This window comes from Rattus norvegicus, chromosome 6 (genome assembly GCF_021556685.1).
Source record: "Rattus norvegicus strain SHRSP/BbbUtx chromosome 6, alternate assembly SHRSP_T2T, whole genome shotgun sequence".
Lineage (NCBI taxonomy): Eukaryota > Metazoa > Chordata > Mammalia > Rodentia > Muridae > Rattus > Rattus norvegicus.
In genome coordinates, this window is record NC_141539.1 from 110609157 (window position 1) to 110634456 (window position 25300).

The 25300-nt window shown below is 50.5% G+C and overlaps 1 protein-coding gene across 4 annotated transcripts in view; it reads right to left on the reverse strand.

The window, feature by feature from the left end:
* Positions 1-17044, reverse strand: part of Ltbp2 (latent transforming growth factor beta binding protein 2) — a 96522-nt gene extending 79478 nt beyond the window's left edge. For 3 of the 4 annotated variants that reach the window (XM_087554451.1, XM_087554450.1, XM_087554449.1), the window contains exons 1-2: positions 16345-17044; positions 9859-9929 (exon numbers count right to left, since the gene is read on the reverse strand). In XM_087554451.1, coding sequence (XP_087410577.1) covers positions 9859-9929; positions 16345-16880 — 607 coding nt within the window. In that variant the 5' untranslated portion in view covers positions 16881-17044. 4 annotated transcript variants of the gene reach the window in all.
* Between the last annotated feature and the right edge of the window lie 8256 nt (positions 17045-25300).

The window sequence follows — 25300 nt, forward strand, 5'->3', positions numbered from 1 at the left end:
TTTATCCTCAAGTCATCGCCCCAGCCTTTAATTAAAGGTGGTAGCATATGGCGGTTCTGCTTTAATTCCCCCAATTCCCTCCATTTGGGGAAATGAAAATCCAGTCTTTATACACTGACTCTTTCGTCTCTATTGTTATGTACGTTCAGTGTGTATGTATATGGTATGGTGGGGTGCAAGTATGGAGGTCAAAGGAGTCAGTTCTCTCCAATCTTTATTGGGTTCTGATGATCAAACTGAGGTCATCAGGCTTGTGTGGCAAGCCTTTACCAGCTGAGCCATCTCACAGGTCTTTTTGATATTGTACCAATGCATGGAATCTAGTGTCACCATGAGAGGTGGGAGCAGTGACTGTGTTTAAAGGAGACTGGCGGGAATAAATAAGCACAGATTACAAATGTATCAAAAGCAAAAGGCCAGCTCAGAACCCCTGGCTTGTAGCAGAGGCTTTTCACAAGTAGCAAAAAGCAGACTGCTAAGCACCTAAGGAGAAACAGCTCCAAGCAAGGCTGTGTCAGCTGAAGAGAGAAACACTAACCTTGGTTGAGTTTGTAATGTTGTTATTGTTGTTTTGCTTTTGTTTTTCCTGACAGGGTTTCAGTGTTTATCCCTAGCTGTCCTGGTACTCACTCTGTAGATTAGCCTGGCCTCAAACTCACAGAGATCCTCCTGCCTCTGCCTCCCAACTGCTAGGATTAAAGGTGTGCACCGACACTGTCTGGTTGTGGACTTTTATACCCACCTCAAACATCTTGTTGCAGAGAGATTAAAATTTGCACTGGAGGGGTTGGGGATTTAGCTCAGTGGTAGAGCGCTTGCCTAGCAAGTGCAAGGCCCTGGTCCCCAGCTCCGAAAAAAAGAAAAAAAAATTTGCACTGGAGAAAGTAACCCTGTGTGAGTTCTAAGACTCTGGCCGTTCTTTGGTATAGTTACTGGTGGAGACTTACCAGCACAGTACTGCCTCAGCCCTCTGAAGGTAGATTCAACAGGAGCACACATAGCCTCTCCTCATTGGAGGGCAGCACTTGTGTAGTCAGAGGCTGCGCCTTCTCTAGCCATTCGTAATTTGGACTCTTCTGGAACCCTGCCCTTTTCCACCTTCCCCTGGCCCTCTCTTCTTCACTCAACTTTAGGTACGTGGAGAGTTCAGCTCTCTACAGAGTTAGCAGGATGCCAAAAAGAGGGAAGGAAACAAAGACTCCTGAAATTGCTTTGAAAGCCGGAAATGGATGGAAACATTGTTTCTGGACACTGCCCCCTCCTTTTTTGGCTGTGCCCCTAGTACCCCCCCCCATTCTGCTCCAAACAGTTGGGCAAAGATACTCTGACTTTCCACACAAAACACCTACTTTTGGAAGGAGACCAAACTCAGATCGGGCAGGCCTTGGGGAAGATTCTAGAAACAGCTCTCACAGTATAAACATATGCTACCCACCTAAGGTCCCCAGCCATCAGCTACTTGTTAGAAGAAATGTCAGGAAGTTGGGGGTCAAACTGATATGATTTAAGCCAGCTCAGCCACCTCTGACTGGTAAGACCTTGGGTACCTCTCACCTCTCTGAGGCACTTCGCCCACCCTTACTTAGTCTCGTTCAGCAAACAGGCTGCGGATTCCCCCCTCTACACCGTCTGCGCTGTTACTGCCTGCGAAATGTAACTCAGTACCGTAACTGCGAGCCGTATGCAGTTATTTAAGTGCAAATGGGTTGGACTGAGGTGTAATAAAATTTAAAACTCAACTCCTCATTCTCATTTAGCCACATTTCAAGTGTTTACTAGTCACATGTGGCTTGTGGTGACCATATTGGACAGCAAAGCACAGAACATTTCCTTCAGGTTGGACAGCTTAAGAACAGCAACGGGTAGGGGCAAGAAGATGGCTTCTGAATTTCTTAGCCACACCCCGTTCCCATCAGCCAGACTTAGGCTAAGGTGCGGAACGTGTACTACAGCCCCCTCTTCACACCCTACCTCCCTGATAAAAGCTTTTGTCATTATTTCTTTCTTCTGGATCCCAGAGCTCCCTTCCTTTTCTCCCTACAACCTGTGAGGTGAGGCACGGGCTTTAAGGAACAGCTCCACCACAACCAAGCCCTCAGCTTTTCCTGTATTCTGCTTCCAGGGGCTCTAACGACCTGCCCCCTATGCTACTAAATTCTTTTGCACCCTGAAGACTTTAAAGATCTGATCGCTCACAGCCCCATCCGCAGCACTTGCCCCAGACCCTCCCTGAGCACCCCACCTTTAGAATGTGTGTATGGGGTTGGGGGCAATACCGTGGGTCTAAAAGCAGAGACCCCAACTTTCTATGAATGCATCCTTTTCACCTAAGCCCCAAGAGGAGGACAGTAACTATCAGAACCTTGGTCTGACCCTCCAGGCTATAGAGAAAGAAGTCAGGGCTCCAGATCCTTGCCCCTGCTCACACCACAGCTGGGCTAGGCCACTGCTCTCTGAACTGCTGCAAACAGCACTGGGGCTCAGAGACCCGCCAAGCACCAGACTCCAAAATAGCAGTTGTATTCACATAAAAGCCTCTAATGAGAGAAAGATGCCATTTTTGGCCCCTTGCACACACTGTGCAGACGCCGTCTGGCAGGCCAAGTGGGCCTCTACCGTTTGGCGGCTGGAGGGGAGGAAGGGAAGGTGTGAGTCAGACTTTGGCCCCGGCCTCTAGGCCTGGACCGCCCTGTTAATTGCTTTAACAAATGCTAAGATGCTGGGCCACTCTGAGGCCGAAGGCCAGGGACTGGGGTAGACAGCTGCCCCAGTTCCCACCAGCCACAGCAGGTACCCGGAAGGAGACTTCGGGATATATACATTTCCCCCAACCTTGACCTGGTTGAGAGAAACCAGGGCTTTGGAGATGTCAGTCTCAGCAGGGTCTCTAGGGAGGAGAGACAGTAATGAGCAGAGCAAGTGCTATTGGGGCCGAGCCTCTTCCTGGAAAGCAGCAGCAAAACAGTTCGATGATTGACAGGTAGCTGTCTGCTCTTGGTACCTCCACGGCAGCGCGTGGAGGAAAGTGATACCTTCCCATCACTGAATCCTAACCACTCGGATGCAGGCGCCGTTACCATTGTCCCGATGGGTCCTTATCTAGAACACGGTTGTGCATCCAATACTGACTGCCCTCGTAGGATGGTAAAGAAGATTGGCTGTGTCCATTCCTTCACGGAACTTCCAAAGGAATCCCCAGAAACAGAGGACGAGAGGAACAGAAATCAGGATGTGAAGCTGCAGAGGGAGCAGGGAAGGGACCAAGATCCAGAAAAAACGAAGCTGATGAGGACAGCTATAAGCAGAGTGGTTGGAGGCTGCTCCTCTGAGGAGGGAGGCATGGTAGAGATGGGAAAGAAGACAGAGGCCAGGCAGTCAAGGCAGTGAGTGGAGGCAGAGCCCGAGAGTGTCGTTTGCAGTAGACAAGAGGAAGCACATACTCAGGAGCCAGGCAAATTATGTGAATCGGGATAAGTGTTACGAGCCCAGGCTAGAAGGGACACTGGTTTGGGGACCTCACAGCACAAGGTAAGCTGATTCACTCATGGGTTAGAGAAAGAACGGCCAGTGGACATATACAGACATCCAGAGTAGATAGCCACGGATATGAGCAGACAGGGAGGCAGCAGACTCAAGAGCCTGGAGGTCAAGGGAGAAGTCTGGCTGTGGGTGTCTGTAAACATCCGCTAGTGCCAGTGTTTATTAGCCAGTGCCTACATCCTGCTTTCTCTGTATCACCTCTTCTTCTTACTATTATGGGTACTATTACCGTCCCTGGCAGATGGGGAAACTGAGGTTTACCTAGTTGGTCATAAACTTGCCTAACATCACCATGCTATTAAGAGGTTGGCACAAGGGGTTTTCATAGGGGGATTCTGGGTCTAAAGTTGGAGCCTTCCTACTTGGGAGCCTTCTACAGGTATGACATGGGTGGACATAGGCAGGCACCATCAGGGAAGCCAAGTGGAGCCCAGAAAAAGAGAAACAGGGTCCCTTATAGGACTGAGATAAGAATCAGAAGGAATATTGTTCCGGTGCCAATCATACAATGTAGAGGCTGTGGACCAAGAAGTCAGGAACAAATGCTTGCCCAGAATGGACTCCATCATTAATCCCCTGATCTACAGGGAGGGCTTCTGGGAGGGATAATAGGAGTTGGACAACAGAAAGGGATTTCTCAGCTCAGCCAGGAACAACACAGGGGTCCTGCCCTTAGAAATCAAAGTAAAAGAAACCAAGGCTCTTTACAAAGAGCCTTTCAGAACACAGAAAACCATGGATGAAATGTTTAATGTAAATGACCTCAAGTGTTCCTTATGACTCTGGAAGGAAGCAATTATCATTAGTCACAGCGCACAGAAGAGGACCCTGTACACAGACAGCTTCGATAGCTTGTCCATAGCCACACACCTACCAAGGGGGCTCCTAGCACAGGCTCTGGGTGACTGTGCTCAAAAAAGCCTAATGCCTAACCATGCACCAGGCTGTCTGAACTGTGGCCAGGCCCTTGGTTGCTAGAGACCGGATTCATATACAGACGGTTGAGTCCCCACCCCCTGACTTGGATAGCTCCCCAGGTTCATCTGCAAAGTGGATAAATGATCAAATCCAGCCGCGAGAGTCATCGTATTAAAATCAGTAATATAGGTCTGGAGATTTGGCTCTGCAGTTAAGAGCGCTGACTGCTTTTCCAGTGGACCTGGATTCGATTCCCAGCACCCACATGGCAGCTCACAACTATCTGTAATTCCAGTTCCAGGAGATTTTTGACACTCTTTTTTTTTTTTTAATTAACTTGAGTATTTCTTATTTACATTTCGAATGTTATTCCCTTTCCCGGTTTCCGGGCCAACATCTCCCCCAACCCCCCCTTCCCCTCTCTATGGGTGTTCCCCTCCCCATCCTCCCCCCATTACCACCCTCCCCCCCAACAATCACATTCACTGGGGGTTCAGTCTTAGCAGACCAAGGGCCTCCCCTTCCACTGGTGCTCTTACTAGGCTATTCATTGCTACCTATGAGGTCAGAGTCCAGGGTCAGTCCATGTATAGTATTTGGGTAGTGGCTTAATCCCTGGAAGTTCTGGTTGCTTGGCATTGTTGTGATTTTTGACACTCTTACACAGACATACATGCAGGCAAAACACCAGTGCACCTAAAATAAAATAAATAAAATCATTTTATAAAAGATTTTTAAAAGGGTTGGGGATTTAGCTCAGTGGTAGAGCACTTGCCTAGCAAGCGCAAGGCCCTGGGTTCGGTCCCCAGCTCCGAAAAAAAAAAAAAAGATTTTTAAAAATCAATAATATAAATGGCTTATGATAGCACCTGGTATACTTAGAGATTAATAGATTATATTGTTGTTAATCCCAAAGGCAAGTCTATATAAACTGTAATACAATGTGTGGCTGAGACCTATTTAAAAATGGAGCTAGTTACTTGCCCAAGGATCCAAAACTGGAGTTCAAACACCCATCTCCTTAGATCTTGGCCAGAATCTGAATCTTACTGCAAGAGTTGGGGTTTAGAGATGGGCCTTCCCTCAGCCATTGCAGGGAATTGTTTCTGTCCTCCCCAGAGTGGACCCAGACTCTGTCTTCAGGTTAAGATAAGATAGGAAGGCTAGCGGAGGTTCTGCAGTCCCTTCCCCAGCTGTATGGAGCCGGGTGAGCCGGTGTGAGAAAACGGAATGATCTCCCCAAATCAGCAGCTATAAACAGGATAGCCATCTCACATCCTATTGCCCTTCCCCTCAGTCGTCTGCCTCCACAAATACATAAACACATGAATCATGCAGAAGAGCTGGCAGGGCCACAGAAAAAAAAAGGCAGATACCAAGACCAAGGGAGGAAACGATGGCCCCATTCTAGACCCCACCAAGATAGAGGGAGGAACTGGGGATACAGCAAATGTGGCAGCCAGAGATACAGTGGCTCCCCAAGTTCCGGTGACTTTGGGAGGGAGGAGCAGGCTAGCTGCCGAGGTGGAAGTGTGTTAAGGCTTAGAATTGCTTCCATGAGAGAAGAGAAAGACCAGGAATTGGGAGCAACAGAGTGAGGACCAACATTTCCGCATACAGGCAATGTATTTAGTCCTTTTATGTACGGAGCCAGAAAATGGACTAAGTCTCTGTGTGTTTGGGGGACCAAGACTGAAATGGGAGTGTGTCATACACTCTGTCTGCTCTCATCCCCCGCCTTCCTGGAAGGCACGCCATGTGTATGAAATTGCTAGGACAGAGTCCCGAATTCTCTGGCATGGCATCTCCTTCAAACCCTGAAGACATCTGTGTAGAGGGGAGAGGGCAATGACAATCCATCGGGGGGAGCAGAGAGCCAGCTGTCAGGGTATGGAGCCAAGAGCACCACATTCTACACAACCCTGGGCCCAGCTATCCAGGGCCAACACCCCGGTGCTCACGTGGTTCTCATTAAGCTCACTGGCTGCAAAATAGCAACAAGCAAACAGCACAGGGACCAATAATCACCAGACAACTCTTTAGTGGGCAGCCCACTCCAAGCATCGAACGCCAGTTCTCCAAAGAGCTGCTGGCCTACAGCCTGGTCCAAGGGTAAGGGGACAGGTTTTAGGGAACAGTGCAGGCTGGGCAGAGAAAGGATGGGGGCGTGGCTACCTGCACATTCCGCAGCAGCACCCTCTGAGATATGAGGGCACAGGCGTGCTCCATCAGAGACAATCTGCACTCAACGATCTCAAGTTTCCAGGGCTGAAGCTACAGATCCACCAAGAAGAATACTGGCAAATCACGAGTGGGTTAGGAGCAGCCTACAGGCCTGGAGGGCTGAGTGTGGCCAGGCCCAGAACCCCTCAGGCATGAGGGTTTCAAGCCTACCCCCTGTGAGGCTGCCCTGTTCCAGTTAGCCTCAGCAACACTCTACCAGCCAAAGGCTCCCTGCCTAGGCTGAGCTGCCTGGAACATACCAATCTTCTTCCCTAACCTCGAACTTCAAACACCTCCAGAGTCCTCAGGGTGCTGTGTCTCAAAGTGTGGTCCTTGGCCATGCGGCATCAGTCACCCCAGGGAACTTGTGGGAACCCATAGCCCAGTCCTGCTTCAGATCTACGTACCAGAACCTTCTCTACAGTAGCATTTCCTGAAGGTTTGTGGGGACACCCATCTCTGTGTCCTTCCTGGTAGTGGACCCTGAACTCTTCTTTGGGATGTTCGGCCACAATCACAGCCATCTGTGGTGCTTTTAAAAATGGCAGGACCGTGCCCTAGCCCTTAGTCTCTGCCTTGCTCCCACTTCCCTGCTTTCTCTGCCCAAGGGAGTAGCTTGAAGCTGATTTGGTCTCAGACTGTCCTCTAAGGAGGTGAGGGACCCTGAGCAAGTCACCACCTCTCCAAAGGTCATTTTATCACCTTTGAAAATATGAATGAAGGCTGGGGGTGGGGTTCCATTATAGAGCATCTGTCTAACATAGCCTTATGTGTAAGACCCAGTGCATTAATAATAATAATAATAACAATAATCATAATAATTACCATAAGGAGGAAAAAGAAGAGGAGGGGGAGGAGGAGGAAGAGGAAGAGGAGGAAGAGGAAGAGGAGGAAGAGGAAGAGGAGGAGGAAGAGGACAAGGTGGAAGAGGAAGAGGAGGAGAAAGAGGAGGAGGGAAAGGAGGAGGAAGAGGAGGAGGAAGTGAAGGAAGAGGAAGAGGAGGAAGAGGAAGAGGAGGAAGAGGAAGAGGAAGAGGAGGAAGAGGAAGAGGAAGAGGAGGAAGAGGAAGAGGAGGAAGAGGAGGAGGAAGAGGAGGAGGAAGAGGAGGAGGAAGAGGAGGAGGAAGTGAAGGAAGAGGAAGAGGAGGAAGAGGAAGATGAGGAGGAAGAGGAGGAGGAAGAGGAGGAGGAAGAGGAAGAGGAGGAAGAGGAAGAGGAAGAGGAAGAGGAGGAAGAGGAAGAGGAAGAGGAGGAAGAGGAAGAGGAGGAAGAGGAGGAGGAAGAGGAAGAGGAGGAAGAGGAAGAGGAAGAGGAGGAAGAGGAGGAAGAGGAGGAAGAGGAGGAAGAGGAAGAGGAAGAGGAAGAAGAGGAAGAGGAAGAGGAGGAAGAGGAGGAAGAGGAAGAGGAAGAGGAGGAAGAGGAGGAAGAGGAGGAAGAGGAGGAAGAGGAGGAAGAGGAGGAAGAGGAAGAGGAAGAGGAAGAAGAGGAAGAGGAAGAGGAGGAAGAGGAAGAGGAAGAGGAGGAAGAGGGGGAGAAGAGGAGGAGGAGGAGGCCAGCTTAGTTGTAGCTATGCTATGATCTTTAATCATTATACCCGGGAAGCTAAGGCAGGAAGTCCATGAGTTTGAAGCTAGCTAAGGCTACAAGGTAAGATCTTGTCTCAAAGAAAAAAGAAAAGGAAAGAAAAGAAGAAATGAGGACATAGGTTCCTTCTCAGCTTGACCTCTAGCCACAGAGGATCTGAACTCTGATGGCCCCACTCATCCAAGCAGCCTGAAAAGGATATGTATGTGAGAAAGCTGCTGGGATTTTTGTCTGGAGGTTCTTAGAGGTACAGATAGCAGAGGGGTCGGGACCATGAGACCCAAAGCAGATTTCCAGGGCTCATGTTTATCCCATTCCTATTACAACCCAATTACATCTCCATCTCAAGAGGCCATGGGGAGGGGAGAAGGGCATCCAGCATGTTGGGAACACCACACATGTCACACACCCGGTACGTTTTTTAGCTGTGAAGCTCTCACATGTAAGGACCTGTGTGTATCCTTGATGGAAGAAATGACAAGACCAAGGTCTTACAGTCAGGTGTGGGCCTGGTAGAGGTAATGGCAGCTATGGGGGCGGGGTAGAGTGGGCAATGAGGCAGAGGTCCCAGGGAGCGGATGTAGACCCAAGAGGAGGTCTGGCATGCACAGGAGAAAGATCCCAGGAGTTGCCTGTGAAGCCCATGCTCTTGCCTGTAGGAAATGCTGTCCTCAACTATTGTTGAGAAGTAACAGGCCAGGGTCACGCTCCAGCATGTGAAGCATGCCATCCTTGGTCGTGTCTCCCAACCAAAGCCTTAGCTTCCTCAAAGGTGGAGGATAAGTAAATCCATGTGGAGAAGCTTGATTGTGATTACACTTGTGATGCCAGGCAAGGGCTTGGTCAAGCATAACACCCAACTCTTAGCAGCATCCCCAAGAAGCACACTGCTATCCCCAGTGCTCCAAAGCGGTGTGACACTCAAGACAGGATCAGACACCTGGTAGCAAGTATAAGAAGCATCCTTGAGTCAGGCTGTCTGACTTCTGCTGTCACTTGACTCAGTTTCCTCATCCACCAAGTGGGAAGGTTCAGCACAGTCTGTGTAAAGTGGGTACTAGATAGGTATTGCCTCTGACATTAATGGTGGCATGGGTCATAGCTCTCCCACCCTTGGGTAAGGGATCAGCCTCGAACCCATGACTCTTCCTGCCTCCATCCTTGGTCTTGACATAGTTAAGAGGAAGTCTTTCTTTCCCCACATTTAACACAGGTTGGCAGGCTTCAGAGTATCTGAGAGAAGACTCTTGCAGGCACAGTCTCAAAGCCTTACGAGATCATCCCAGAACTATGCCTGTGTGATGTGCCAGGACCACGGGCCAGGGGCTGGGGGCAGAGGTGGATTCCCATGGCCCACAATAAGAATACTGTCTCCAGAGGCATATTATGCAGACCAAAACATGGGCACCAGCACAGTGGGCCAGAAAAAGGAACTGCAGGAAGTTTAAAAGATGAGCAGGAGTCTGCTTAGAGAAATAGTTTCCTTTTAATGACGTCTTTAAATCTCCCTTCTCCTCTACTCTGGAGACTTCCATAGTCCCAATCCAGGTCTATGTCAGGAACCAGAGGGGTGGATGGGACAGAAGGCACTCACGTTTGATACAGTGGTTGGTGCTGTTCGATGTCGTCCATCCAGGGCAGCACTGTCCCCCGCAGACATTTCTCCTGTGGGGTCACCAGGGCAAAGTTAACACAAGGATGCTTGAAGCTGGCACTACTCATACAGTCCTCTTTGGGCAGGGCTTGGGGAAACACTTGGAGGCTGGGAAGACTGTCCCCACTCCACGGGAGGCCATCTGCTCCAGGAATGAAGACTATGGTGTGGAGAAGACCAAAGCTGAGTCTTTTCCCTAACATCCCCTGTATACCTCTGGGAAACCTCTCTCTCCTTCCGCACAATGGCGATAATGCCTGCCTCACTGAGTGACTGCGGTGAGAAAAGGTGTCTAGTAGGCCAAGACAGAGTCAATACCGAGCAGAGCATGGTGGTATACTGATGGGGGTTCTAGGCCAGCCTACGCTATGTATGGCCTCATCTCAAACAATAAAACACACACACACACACACACACACACACACACACACAGAGAGAGAGAGAGAGAGAGAGAGAGAGAGAGAGAGAGAGAGGCACAACACCCAATAGACATGCAGTCACACAGACAGACCCAGACAGACACACACACACAGAGACACAACACCCATATAGACATGCAGACACACAGACAGACAGACAGACAGACACACACACACACACACACACAGAGAGAGAGAGAGAGAGAGAGAGAGAGAGAGAGAGAGAGTAACAGGGACAAGGTGGTAATAAGCAAGTTCATAGAAGTTCAGTCATTTGCCAAAGCCACATAACCATCGAGTACCAGAGCCTGATTCCAAAAATAATGTAGGTTGGCAGGCTAGTGGGTACCCCAGTGAGAGAGAGAGAGAGAGAGAGAGAGAGAGAGAGAGAGAGAGAGAGAGAGAGAGAGAGAGAGAGGTGCATGTTGGAGGCCCTGGGTTCTATCCAGAACACCAAAAACAAAACAAAAAAACGCGTAGTTGGCCGAACTCTAAGCCAGACCCCAAGTCTACAATGTTTCTCACCAAAACTCACACAGCATGCTCCTTGCCTGCAGATGCTGAGACGTTACAATAAATATAGTCTTAGGGCTATATGCGTGTGTCACCTTCCCATGAATTCAGACCAGGAGGAGGCCTTTATGTAGTCAGACTGAGGGCTAAGTGGGAGACTAAAGAAACAGGGCTCTCGGGTCACTGTTCAAGAAAGGCTCCCATGGTGACAGCTGATAGGAAGAGGGGACATAACCGAGCCACCTCTGCCTGGCAAGCACCCTTTTCACTTGGGAAGGCCAATGGAATGTGGTCTGTGGGTGGATGCACCTGGCCCTGACACCTTCATGAGACCTTAGCTTTTGGTCTTGGTGGACACTCGCTCCATTTGCCCAGATGTTGTCCTCAGATATCTGTTGAGAGCCAGCAACACTGGAAGGTTTTCCAGCTCAAGCCCTCCACTTGTAGACCCCCAACGACCAGACAAAGGAAACTCCCAAGAAGGAATTCACTGGAGACTTCCCGGGTCAGACCTGTGGGGTCAGGACAGGCATGGCTGGCTCTGGGCCCAGTCATAAGGAACAGAAACGAAACGGGGGGTAAGTGGGAGGGGGCAGAGGCTGGAGTGGGTAGCCATTCTTGGGATCCTTGGGGCCAAGATGACGAGCATCTGGTGCCGCTTAGGAGTTGTTTGACATTTGAGTGGACCCCAAAGCTTGTGCGGTTGTGGGAGTCACAAGAAGAATTCAAAATAAATTCCTAAAGCCAGAAAAGGCTGAGGCCCATTCCTGGCTCTTGGTCCCAACCTTATGGGGGCATGGCCTCCTAGTGAGCTTTCAGAATGTCCCTCTGGCCAAGAGCTCTGTCTTGCTGGCCACCTCCAACACCATCCTGATTTCCTAATGTTCTCCTCCCAGTCAAGGCCCAAGCATTGGGCTCCAGGGAGAGAGCTCCCTTCCTGCCAGACCCAGACCTTTCCAGCATACACCCGGGGAAGAAGGGAATAGCAGTCCAGATTTGAAAGTCACCACCCATTGTGTTAGTGACCAGGCCTCTTTGTGGGCTGAAAAAAGTCTTTGAGAGAAAGCAGGCTGCACAACCTGGGAGTTTTCGGAGAAGTAGTGCCTGTGGAAACTTAGCTTAGACCCAGGAGCCTACTGGGGTGCGAATTCATACCTTAAGTCCTGCCCAAAGGGTCCCCACCACCACCAAGCCACCCATCAACCCAAATGCTCTCGGGATGGCTTTGCAGCCAAGACGGTCAGCAGCCAGGCCTGCTCTGCCTGCCTCTAGAGGAGTCCTCAGGGATGTCAGGGTCAGAGCAGAGACAGGCCAAAACCAAAGGCTGCCAGCAGATGTGGCAGGATGGGGCTGGAGGGGTACTTACAAGAGACGCAGATACTCAAAGGACATCTCTGAGAATATTGCAGGCCCAGCTAGGAGAGCAGCATAGGAAGTGACGGCATGCGCCTCATGTTTGCTAGATGAAATCTGCATAATCCTAGACTTTATGCATATCAGGCATGATCTCCTTTGTGGAAAGCTCCTCTGAGGAGTGCCTGCCCCTCCCCCCACTCATCGGCACACTCACACATCGTTTAGTAGTGGTGGCTCACTCCACTGGGGTCTACCTCGGTCTTGGGTATCTTGAATGTTCTTTCCTTTTTCTCTTTGCCTCCGTAGGCTAACACAGTGCCATAAAGCACAGTATATATTAAATGCTCCTTCTATTGCTCCCTTGGAAGTGAGCTGAGCATTGCCGAGTGTAGGAAAGGGGACGTTAGGTCTGCATGACTAGGAAACTCAGCTGTACTGACTCACACGGCAAGGAAGTGTTCCCCATTTCACAGTTTTCCTAACCTACACAGGCTGGAGAGCAGGTCTCCATCTGAGGCTAAGTCCTCATGCTGGGTCCTGCCGCCAGACACACCCAGTTGGTTTCTCCACAGGGCTCGAGGTTCAACTTCCAAGGTGGCGCCTGGCCCGAACTGACATTTTTTTCTATTTCAAAATTTCTTACATTTCCTTTCTCTTCTGGTACTACTTTTAACCTCCAGTAATGATGCAAAGTTTCCTTTCAATTATGGATTTATTTATGCAGAAAAATGAGTCAGGCTTTGTTCGTAACGATACAAAAATGTAATTCATCTAAGCATCCAGAAACAGGAGGATGGGTAAATAAACAGTGGGATATTTAGACACAGGAATGATATATGCCAGTTAAAATGAAAAACCCACACTGTATATTATCATAGTTAAATCTCGAATTCCTAATAAGGAAGGAAAAACATTGTAGGGGAATACAATATGCCACCCTTTGTCTAAGTTTAAGGTATGTAAGCCAGCATTGTATACTTTATGGATACTTGTATCTGTTGCAATAGCATAAAATACACGTTAGAAATATTTAAATCCAAAGTAATGGTTAACTAGGGGAAAGGGAGGCAAATTTATAAAAGAAACCTCAACTCTAGTCTTACTGCAACTTTGATATGCCATGTTGGGTTGATATACCTGGGAGGCTTGCCCTATTATGAAGGAAAAGGAGGAAGATCTGGGGTTGGCAGGACTGGCAGAGGAAGAGGGAGGGGAAACTGTGTTTGGGATATAATGTATGGGAGAAGAAAAAACATGAAAGTAAGCTAACTTGTGAGCTCCGCTATCTCCAGTGCCTTTTAGTATTCATGTAGAATGTCACAATTCACTTCAAAAGACACAGCATGGACTTCTGTTACTGTAATAATGTGTTGATGAAGAAGAAAAGGTGGCTCGCTGGATAAAAGCACTAGCCACACCTTGCACCCTGAGTTCAATCCCTGGAACCCACTTGGGAGAGAGAGTAAGAGCAAAATATTAAGATGGTCAAGAAACACTGAGCACTGGGAAACAACAAGTCCCCTGTAGACTGCAGTACATAGGTGCACTGCTCACTACTGCGCCTCAGACATTAGGACAATGCCTGGAGCATGTGTGTGCGCGCGTGCGCGCGCGCGCGCGCGCACACACACACACACACACACACACACACATTTAACCTCCAGTACGTTTACAGTTCCATAAGGAAAGGGTTTTTGGTTTTGTTTGTTTCTTTCTTTCGATGTTGTTGTTGTTGCTGCTGTTTTTCCGGACAGGGTTTCTCTGTGTAGCCCTGGGTAACCTAGAACTTGCTCTGTAGAGCAGGCTACTCTGAAACTCAGAGATCTGCCTGCCTATGCCTTCAGAAGCTGATATTAAAGGCGTGCACCACTGCCACCTGGCAGTTTGTCTATTTTATCCACTGCTCTATCACCAGGGTTTTCAGAATAATGCCTATTAAAGGAGTTCCGCCAAAAAAAATTAAAAATTAAAAAATAGATAAAAACCAAAAAACAACCAACAAACAAGAAAACCTCAATTAGCAGTAGTGTAGTTCTATATTCTACCAGCAGATGGCACTTGGTCGCTAGCTCTGACCTGCGCCCAGAGGCCAGAATGGACTTGGATTGAAGTTAAGGAATAATTTTGTCACTCGGGCCCCTTCCCAAGAGATGAAAGGGATGTCAGAAGAACTCAACATCTATCTACTAAGGCTGCAGGAGACAAAACTGAGGCGCCGGCTCCAGCACAGGTGTGTACCTGTGTATACAGCAGGTGCCCACAATTTACACACCTGGTCATAGCTGCCAGCTTTGCCCTGGTGACAGTCTGCTTTGCCTCCCTTTATGACTTCTAACAGCAGCACCATCCAACACACACATGCACGCACATATGCGCAGGCGCTCATGCGCACAAAAGCCTGCAGCATAACCACCCCCTCCCCATAACAGCCAAACTTCATCTCAGCCTCAGCCCCCTGGCTCCCCTATACCAAGGCTTCATTCTTCCCCCTGGGCAAACACTAACAGTGAAAAGCCCTAGTTCTGAGTCAATGTTAAGCCTGCACGACAGCCTCATCTCCAGGTGCCACTTTGGCCATCTCCTTCCTCATCTATGCTCAAGGGTCCCGGTCACACTGTCTCTTCCCTGAGCCTCTCCACTACGTTGTACTGCTCCATTGCACTTATCAGAACATGTCCCCTGCTTTTAGAAACACGTTCACCATCATTCATGCCTCCAACTTGATTTTAAGAAACTGACTTCCCCTCCAGCAGGATTTGTATTCTGTGGGTCTCTGCTCTCTCTCCCATGTTCAGCACAAGTAATCACGGAGCTGCCTACACAAGTCAGGATAGAGGGGAGAGCGGAAACAGGGCAGGTGAACTCTCCTCAAATGGCCCTCTGCAGGAGGCACTTGGCAGCAGGCAGCTCTGTGCCCTGAAGACTTTAGGTTAGGCCTCGGAAGGTTAACAGGGAGTCCATTTAGACTCAGAGAGGGCCAGCTACGTGCAGGCACTGATCTGCTGGGAACACAGAAGCAAACAAAACCCTGCTTAAGTAGAACTTGTATAAGTCTGAGCCCATACGCAGAAATAGAAATATGTGAGGGGGATAAATGCTGAAAGAAAAGCATAAGGCAGGGTGAGGGCGGGGAAAGGATGAGGCACGGTGAATTCTGCTAAAATACAGGAGAAGACCGCTGCAGGCAAGAGAAGAGCATTGCGCAGAGCAGGAGGCGGAAGATCCTCTGTAGTGGAACTCGGTGTACACGCATCGGGACTGTTACCTGGGACTACAGTGGACAGGTAAACCAGGATCCGGCCGAGGGCTACCAAAGCCCCTCCTAGACTAACCAATGGCGCCCTGCCCAGTCCGGTATTGCCAGGCTTCTGTGCTCTCACTCCAGAGACACCTGGATACTGGGGAGAGGTCCCTAACCTAGCAGTCATTAAATTCTGGGCAGAGCGTTGTTGGGGCTGGAAGGGGGCCTCCTGTAGTAATAGAGTCCGGGGCTCACAGTGAGTGGTGCAAAATAATAAGGAAGAGTTGGAGTGAGGCGTGGCCTTTCAAAATGCGCAAACAACGCTGACATATAGTCTTACTGGCACACACAGACCCAGTCCCTCGCACAGCGCAGCCTCCCCTCCACAGAGCTCCTAAACCCATGCCTAAGCCCTCTGCGTGTCCCAGCAGACCTGAGCCCGGACCATACACTTGTCTTGGCGCGCCTGCTTCGCTGTCAGCCCCTTCCTGGAGATACTTCTGTCTTCGCGCCCTGGTGTCCCCACTCCCCCGCCCCGATCCTCCACCTACTGGCGCCCCGAGCCAGTTTAACCTTCCCTGGGCCTCAAGAGCCCCAGAGCGCCCACCCAGCAACTACGAGAGCTCGTTAGCCCAGCACAGAACGCGTTAGAAACGCACAAGAGCCTAACGTCGGGGTTCCCGGTGAACTGGTGTCCAAGGGAAAGGATAGTAGATTTATTCTCCCCAAAAATAACTTTCTGAAAGCTGGTCCCGAGCCCCGGCTTCGGAACCTCGGGATGGTTTCTCTACATTACTGAGGACAAAGGAACAGGACTCTCCTCTGTCCCGCTCCACTAAAGGCATGACCGTCCAGTATCCCCGCATCCCCCGCCCCAATTCTCTCTCCAGTGCTCACCCGGTGAGCCGCCCTCGGCGTGCAGCCGCGGGTCGCTGAGGGGTCGCCAGGCGCATGACGGAATGTGCGGTCCGGGCTGCTGGTGGCTGCTGGCCTCGGGGATTGCTTCTCCGAGTCTGGACAGGTGACTGGACTCGACGCAGCTGCTGGGCTCGGGACGGTCTCCTGGCCTCGGCCTCTGCGAGCCTCCCAGGGATCCCCTGGCCCGGCTGATTCCACTCAGAGGGCGACAAGCCGGGGACCGGCGCGTCGGGCTCTCGGAACAGACTGTACACCTTGGCTGCAGCCGCTGCGGGGTGGTTGCCCACGGGGCGCCACAACCGATTGGCATCCCGGCTAGCTGGTTCGTATCTCCCCACGGAATCCCTTTGGGCATGACTTGTCCCCATCAAGAGAGCCAGGACAAGTGGCAGGAAGCCCCTCCAACGCGCCCTTTGGATGCGTCCGGAGCAGCGGACGGTGGTCGGCGCCCTCATGGCGCCAGAGTGGCTGCAGAGCTGTGGGCACCGGAGACCTCGCAGGGAGGTGCTCTCCATCGTTCGCTCCACAGTCCCGCCTGGCGGCGTGCCCCTTCCCGTCTAGGGGACCTCTGAAACAGACGTCTTGGGGTCCGGGGGTTCCCAGGCAAGGACTGTATGGCGTGAGCTGCCCGGGCTGCGCACCGAGCCCGAGTCTGCCGCACCTTCGCGTCCGCACTGCCGCCGTCTGAAGGGGAACCGGAGGGTTTTATTTTTGGAAACCGCCCCCTGCTTTTTCGTCTCTTTTATCCACGCCATGCCCCCCCTCCTTGGAGGGACAGCTCGGCCCCCTTATTACGGGAGACAAGAATTCCAGCAACACCCTCTTTGGCACCGAGAAGCGAGCGGGCGGCGAGGGGATTAACCCGTGAGGAGCTGCGGGCGACGCAGAGCAGACCCGGAGACTGGAAAGACAGATGGCGTCTGCCTGGACAAGCGCACCTGAGCCTCCTTTCTCCTGTCCTGAGCAAGCTCAAGTTGTCCACCTGTCCTGGATGCATTTTCTGCTCCTGAGCTCACGGACTAAGATGAACAAGGCTGCTTCTCAGACCTGAAGGAAGCTGGGGAAGGTACCCAGACCAAAGTAATGGGGACCGAGCCTGAGGCATGCGCGCCTGGTCTCGACGCTTCCTCCTCTGACCACTGGGGATGCTAGGCGAGAATGCAGGTGTCCCTGGGGCAGCACCCAGGAGTCGATTGCCTATGGGGAAGGTCAACTTGGGGCGCGCGCCCCCTAGTGGAGCTGGCCTCATCCTTGGCAACCGTGTCTTGTAGTGACACTCTGCCAGAGGGCTTAGCTCCTAGATCTTAATCTGTTTCCTGTGGCGTCTAGCCTTGGCCTGATCCTATGGTGATGGTGGCTGCCCTCTGGAAGAGGTGTTCTCTTTCCACAGAGGCAGACATGGAGCCTCTTGAATAAGGTGACTGAAGGAGAGCATTGCTAAAGACGGAATTAAAACCCAGGCCAGTGGCCTCTGGCCCACAGTCTACTCTAGCTAGACTTCCTATCACAGCCACTCATTACTTGGAGGATTTGCCCCAAGGAGACTGCATGAGTCTTTGATTGATCCCTGTTGGGCTGGGTTCTCACATCTTCTTGTACCGATGGAGACAGGAATATCGGTTGTCTCACAACTGAATTTTCTGTCAAATCTACCTTCTTCCTTTTGTTCCCTGCCCCAAAGCCTAGGCATATATGGCTTTCCTGGAAGAGTTTTCACAATTTACTGCTTCCTAAGGAGACAGGATGAAAGAACCGGTAAAAGACACCCATTCCAACTTCCCGTACCAGCCTCCCCCCTCCCAGGAACCTAAGCAATACCTAATAGGAGAAGAAAGCCTCAATACTTGACACTGGCCTGCGGAATCCTCCCCGCCCAGCTGGTTCTCTTTCCGATCCGAGCTTACTCTCACTCACAGGACCCTCACTGGCCGTCGTCTCTGCTAGGCAAACATTTGCTCCACTGCGATGCCTCATCTCTCTACCTGGAGTATTCGCCTCCAAGAGATCTTCAGGGCCGCCTCTTCATGTCACCTCACAGAGCAAACGTCAGCCCCGAGAGTGGCCATGTGTGCTGTTCAGCTTCCCATTCCTGTGAGGAAATACCCAAGAGTACCCACTTACAAAGAGGAATCATTTCTTGGGGCTTCTTCGTTGTTGTTTTGGTTTGGTTTGGTCTTGGTTGTTGTTTGGTTTGGTTTGGTTTGGTTTTGGTTTTGGTCTTTCAAGGCAGAGTTTCTCTGTGGAGCCCTGGATGTTCCCTCTGTAAACCAAGCTGGCCTTCAACTCAGAGATTCTCCTGCCCCCTGAATGCTGCGATTAAAGGCATATTCGCCACCTCTCAGATCTTCCCTACTCTTTTAAAAACATATTTTTAAAATTACTTTCAGTTATGTGTAGGCGTGTGGGTGTGTACATATGGGTACGTGCACATGAGTGCAGGGACCTCTGGAAGCCAGTGGTACAGGATCCCCTGGAGCAGGACTTACAGGTGGTCGTGAGTCACCTGAGGTGGCTGGGAACTGAATTAGGGTGCTCTGGAAGAGCAGCTCTTCCCCACCGAGCCTCTCTCTAGCGCCATTGTTTCTACTTACTACATACCAGGCACGGTCTTTGGCTTTCCTATTTCTACCAGATACAAGAACAACAGCCTTTCTAACTAAGATCAACTTTAGACCTAAAGAGCCTGCTCCCGTTCAGGTTGAAAGCTCATTCAATTCAAATCATATCCTGTTTAATCCTCTTCCTCTCCCTGCTGTATCTGCACCCAAGAGCTGTAGGCCTATCCTGGGAAATGGGATGGGACCTGTTCTTCACACTCTCCTTTCACCCTGTGGCTCTCCAGGGTCATGGTTCCACAGGAAGTGTCAGAGAAGGAGTAACACAGTCTTTTTTTTTTTTTTTTTTGGTTCTTTTTTTCGGAGCTGGGGACCGAACCCAGGGCCTTGCGCTTCCTAGGTAAGCGCTCTACCACTGAGCTAAATCCCCAGCCCTGTAACACAGTCTTATTTAGCTGATGCCCAAGCAATTGGTCAGCTCTATCATAGGCATGTGTGGGCTCTTCGGTGTGTGTGTGTGTGTGTGTGTGTGTGTGTGTGTGTGTGTGTGTGATAACAAATTCGTCTTTGACCAACTTTTTTGACAATCCTGCATCTCTTGCCCTAAGAGACGTGCCAGTCACGCAGTAAGGTGGCAGCATCCTACTTCTCTACCACGTACTCTGTTCTAGCAAAGCTGCTAAGTTCCTAAAGATGCGTGTTGGGATCTGCCAAGAACTTTCTTACTGTACCTTGGTACCTAGGGGGATCTGTAATAGCCAGCGATTGCCCAAGCACCAGGTGAATGACAGCAGTCATAACATCCCCTCTTCTGACAGAGGATGGCCTGCACTAGAAGTGTCCTCAGGCTCAGGGAAACCTCAGCCCTGTCTACTAAGGTGACCAGTGTGTTCTCTCCCTGACTAACTCTATCCTTTAACTGTGTCCTATACCTCTCTTCAGAATGTTCTGATGTCCTAGCCTGTGGCTCTTGAGCAGACATCGTGTGTGTGTGTGTGTGTGTGTGTGTGTGTGTGTGTGTGTATGTGTGTGTGTGTATGTGTGTGTGTGTGTGTGTGTGTGTACGTGCTCATGTTCATGTGGGAGTACATATATTTGTGGTAGCCTGAGGTCACCCTTGAGTGTCATTCCTCAATGGCTGTCCATCATGTTCTTTGAAACAAGATCTCTCTCTCTCTCTCTCATTGGCCTGGGGTTTTCTGATTCTACTAGGCTGTCTAAGAAGCCCCAGAGATTTATCTGCCTTTGTCTTCCCAGTGCTGAGATTAACAGGCATTTGCTTTCATGACTGTTTTTTCTTTTCTTTTTTCTTTCTTTTCCTTTGTTTTTCTGTTCTTTATTTTAACAAGTGTTCTGGGGATCAAACCTCATGACTGCAGGCAAGCACTTCACTAACTGAACCATCTCCCCAGACCAGCTTCATGCTAAAACCACAACGAAGAGTCCTCCTCAACGATCTATAAAATTACTCATCAGCCTAACTTCCCTAGCTACTGTATCTCTGGCTGAGCTGACACATGGTTCACTGTCTTTCCCAGAACATGCAACAGGGCTAGAATCTGGTGGGCAGTCAACAGGGCAGTCAAGAGACACCTGGATGGTGGCTCTGGGATGAGTGACAGAGTGCCGCACCAACCGGGAGGACTGGCATCGATAAGCCCATTTGAAGAGAGAAAAACTCGAGCTCTGGGGGCCACTCCTGGTCAGAACTCTCACGCTTACTGTCCTTGGGGATGAATGCCACTTCTGTCCCCAGTATGCCTCATTCCCTCCCTTCACCATGAAGCAAGCCCCAGCCCGTGCTGATTCTTCCTGGCTGGAATGGGTACCCATCTCGTCAGTCCAGACCTCCCCATTCTACCTGCCCAGTGCCTTCAGGGGCCCTCCTCCCCATCCCCCAATGCTCACCTCACATCCCCAAGAGCTTCTCAAGGCCAGAAACCTTGGCGTCATCTTGTCCCTGAGCTATTTTTTCCTCCTGTGTGTCCAAGTCATTATTACTGCTCTGTCTCCCCGGCCTGCATTTCTGGAAGTCTGCCGCCCATTCAGCCTCTCACTGTTTGCCTCAGCCAAAAGCCTCAGCAGACACACTTCCCTCACCACCCGGCACCCCTCCCACTCCTCAGTGAGTACAAGTGGTCCTTGGAAATCCCCACCCTGTTCTCCTGGGCCCACGGCCCCCATAATCTACTCCAAAGCTTGGCATCTGTTACCTTTCTGAGCACCATCCTCCTGGCCCACCACATGCCTATTTCCCCCTCAACCCCCCCAACACTTACACAACTGTTGGGACCTCATGGCACAGCTTCTCAAAGTCCCTTCTCCCATTAACACTTGAGCTCTGATAGATTTTTACTTCATTTTTCTGTTTGAAGGTATCAGAATTTATGGCACATAGTACAGCTCGGGCACTGTTAATTGTGCTGGGCAAATGACTCATGTACCAGACCTACAGGGCAGTGTTTCTCAACCTGTGGGTCGAACCCCCCATCCCCAAAACCATTGGAAAGTATAAATGTATACATTGTGATTTGTAACAGTAGCAAAATTACACTTACAAAGTAGCAATGAAAATAATTTTATAGTGTGTATGTGGAGAGGAGGGGGCACCACAACATAAAGAACTGTATTAAAGGGTCACGGCATTAGGAAAGTTGAGAACCAATGCTCTACACAGTCATGATTTCCACAAACACAAAGAAGAACACTGAGTCTGGGAACAGCTACTGGCTTGCCCAGGACCACACAACATGCAACAATAAATAACAGAAACAAGATTCAAACCTGGCTCACCTAAGCCCAAGCTTTCAAGACACACCATCCTGCCTCAGCCCAGAGCTCCCGTCACAACTAAGGGGGAACCCTCCCAACTGCCCCCACTGTTGTGACCACTAACGGATCTCCAGTGCCTGGTCTCAAATGCCTCCCTCGTGCCTGCCAGCTCACGACAATACCCTGAAGAGTTGGGATGATCAGAACATTCTGCTTCCCTGAACCCTGTCTGCCCAGTTGGACAAGGGGTTAACCGTTCCAGCATGTCCCCTGACTCACCGTGTGTCATTTCCCTGTCACTGTTGAGACAGGAGAATGCTGTTAAGCCCACTCACACATCTGTGGAATCTGGGGAGGGAAAGCCTCTCTAGTAAGCCCTGAAGAGTTCGTTCTAAGGGGTCAATATATTGGTGGGGACCCGTGTCCACCAAGGGGATGGCAGTCTGTTAGACACACTGGGCAACCTAATTGCTTTCCCATGTCTTGCTGGAATGGGGCTGGCAGCCGGAGAGCTACCAGAACCTGAACTAATTTGGTAAATAAGGACCAAAAACAAGGACCGCATTTCTGCTTCCTTTGCTGAGACCCAGACTCCCCACAGAATTCCAAAGATTTTTCTTCCTTGGAAGCCACTGGACCTCCAGCTCTGAATTCCTCTCCCCAGGAGAGCTTGTTCCCCTGCTCAGAACAAATAACATATTTCCTGGTTAATTGGAAGTCAGGATGGCTTGAAGAAGGGTGATTGGACCCCCAGTCTTTCAGAAGGATCAGCTCGGTGTCCTCCTCAGACACTGGGCAACTGGAATTCCTGTACGCTTTTAAAGATGGAGCTGTACAGGGTGACCCGGTGTCTCTTCTTTCTGATGACTTCTCTGCCCGTAGAGGTAGGTTACCGGGACCATTCTGATTCAAACGTCACTGCTTGGCATCCCCCAAACTCAAAAACACTGGGTGTGATCTGCTGGAGCCGCCCGTCCCTCCCAGGGAGCATAGCATGCTGGCTTAGTGATATCAGCCATAGCGGGAATGCCCATGCAGAGATCAAGCAATCTGGCCTAATGCTGCAGAATGTTCTGGAAGGGCTGCCTTCTGTAAATGCAGCTCAGAGCTTCCCTTGGTTGCTATTTTCTCATTCGAAAATGCAGATAATGGTGCCCTTTCTGGCTGTTTCCTCCTTTAGGGAAAATTATACTCTGTCATGGGAGGGGCTAACACTGCTGTTCTGTGTGGTGCTTAGAAAGTGCCAGGCTCTGTGCTAAGTGCCTCACGCTCATTTCCCTACTGAATTTTAACAAGAATCCAGTGAAGGGAGGTAAAACGACATATCTGTAGTCACAGCTATAAGCGGCTACATAGACTCTCTCCTGGTTTATGTAGCCAGACATTCAAGGTCAGGGAGATCACCTCCAGCCATGATTCTCTGGCTGTGGAAGGACCCAGCAGTTATGGTAAGAACACTGATGGCCTTGGAACTGTTGTTAGTCCCTAGCAAGACCCCTGTCAGCCCTACTGATCAGCTACTGGTCCACTTTGTGTCCAAGCCGACCAAAGCCAACATGGTGAGTTTCAGAGACCCTGATGCCACTCACCAAGGAGAAGGAAGGAGGACAGGTTCAGCTTTCTGTGAGAGGCTTGCCATCACTAGCAAGGCTAGAGGCTCACCTCCACCTCAGCTTTTCTCTTTGGGGAAAGAAAGGGACATGCTGGGAACGGTTAACCCTTTGTCCAACTGGGCAGAAATACAAAGGAATTCCTGTGTAGCCACAAGGCAGGCACTCTCCGGGTCACAAACCCACAGGAGTAAAGTATCTTCCTTAAGGTTGCCTAGGAGAGGAGACTGCCCCAAAGTCTGTAAATTCTCCATGATAGCACAATGTGCTTGCTCCAGGGTATCCTGCAAGGATGTGAAAAGGGCCACCCTTCAAAATAATTGACTCCACTCTGTCCCCTTCCTTCCCTGGCTCTGGCATAAGGGTGAACCGATCTAAAGTCTCTGTGTATGTAATACTGAGCTGAGATGTCATTTCCAACTTACTTGCACATATTCCATCAATTCCTAACTAAAGCAGAGACTTCTAGAACTCTTGGGATGTGGAGCACATCAATGTCCTCTTCCTCTTCCTTCTCCTCTTCCTGTTTGTTGTTTTGTTGTTGAGACAGGGTCTCACTGTGTACCCCTGACTGGTCTGTAACTCACCATATAGATCAGGCTGTCCCCGAACTTACAAAGCTCTATCAGCCTCTGCCTCTCGAGTCCTGGGATCAAGCTTGTGCACCATCACACCCCACTGAAGTATTATTTCTTGGGCAGAGGCTCCAAGCCTGAATCACATGGACATCTGGAAGCCCCCTTTTCATCCACCTTGCAAGAACACAGGGATGTATGTGTTCTCCTGGAGTGAGGTTGGATGGGTGATTCTAAATCTCCAGGAAGAGAATTCTAAGGTCTGGGGAAGGGAGCAGACCTATGCAGGCTTCTGGGGTGGCTGTTCAGGACATCGAAAACAAGACAGAGAGGGAGCTGCTGTCCTTGGCTGTCATCGAGGTTCCTCAGGCTGTTCACATCTCAATCTCCTGCTGGGACAGTGACACCCTCACACCATGAGGGATGAGGGTCATAGCAACAGATTTAGAAAGGGGCAGCTCTGGGCTCTTTCCCTACAGAGGCCAACTCACCACACATTCTTTTCTTCTGGCACAGAGAGGATGCTGTCTGCTCCTGTCAGGTGAGACATAGGTTAAGAGTGGTAGCATTCATACAGTCTGCTCTGTCTCTAGGGCCTCGAGCCCTCAGGGATAGACCTGGACCTTGAAAGTCCCCAGGAAAGATCATCACAGACACCAGGCTAAGGGGGGAGGGGAGAGGTGCGGCCAGAGTCCACTGGCCCAGCCAGTCACCGTGACTCATTCCCTGTTTCTGTCCACTCTGGTCTGAACGCCTTGGCCAAGGGGCCTTGAGGAGGTTGTAACATAGGCTGGCCCCTTGCCCATCTGGGCTCAGCAGACAAAAATTAAAGATCTCACCCCTCAGGAACTCACACAGACAGCGGAGGCATGCTCAGTGCGCTGCCTCAGAGACCAGACTTCAGGCCAGATAATGCTGGCTGCCAAGGAGGAGGGAAAAAGTCTTTGGCTCCTCCCCCTTCCCTGCACCCCACAAGTCCAGCCCTGGAGCCCCAAGGGCTGCTCACCCCCTTCTCATCTCCTCTATGGTCTGGGTCTGAAGGTAGCAATGCAAACCAGTGTTTCCTCAGGCTCTCCCTCCCCAACCCTTCCCACCTCTGCCTGAGACAATAGGCCACCTCTTCCAAGAGAGACAGACTTGTAACTAGCTCTCTCTCCATACATTTCTGGACTCGCAGTTCTGATTATGTCACTTGCATTGCTCAACAACCTTCAGTGGCTCCCCAGTACTTCATCAATCAAGCCCAAGCCTTTTACTGGGGCTGGCACACAAGCTTGTCTCACACGAGAGCCTACTCGATTTATGCTGAAACCCAGCACATCCACTTACGCAGAATCTGCGCCTCACTTCTCACTGCCCTGTGCCCTTACCCCAAAACCTCAGCACACGTCACTTCTGTCACCTGGAATGCTCTTCTCAATCC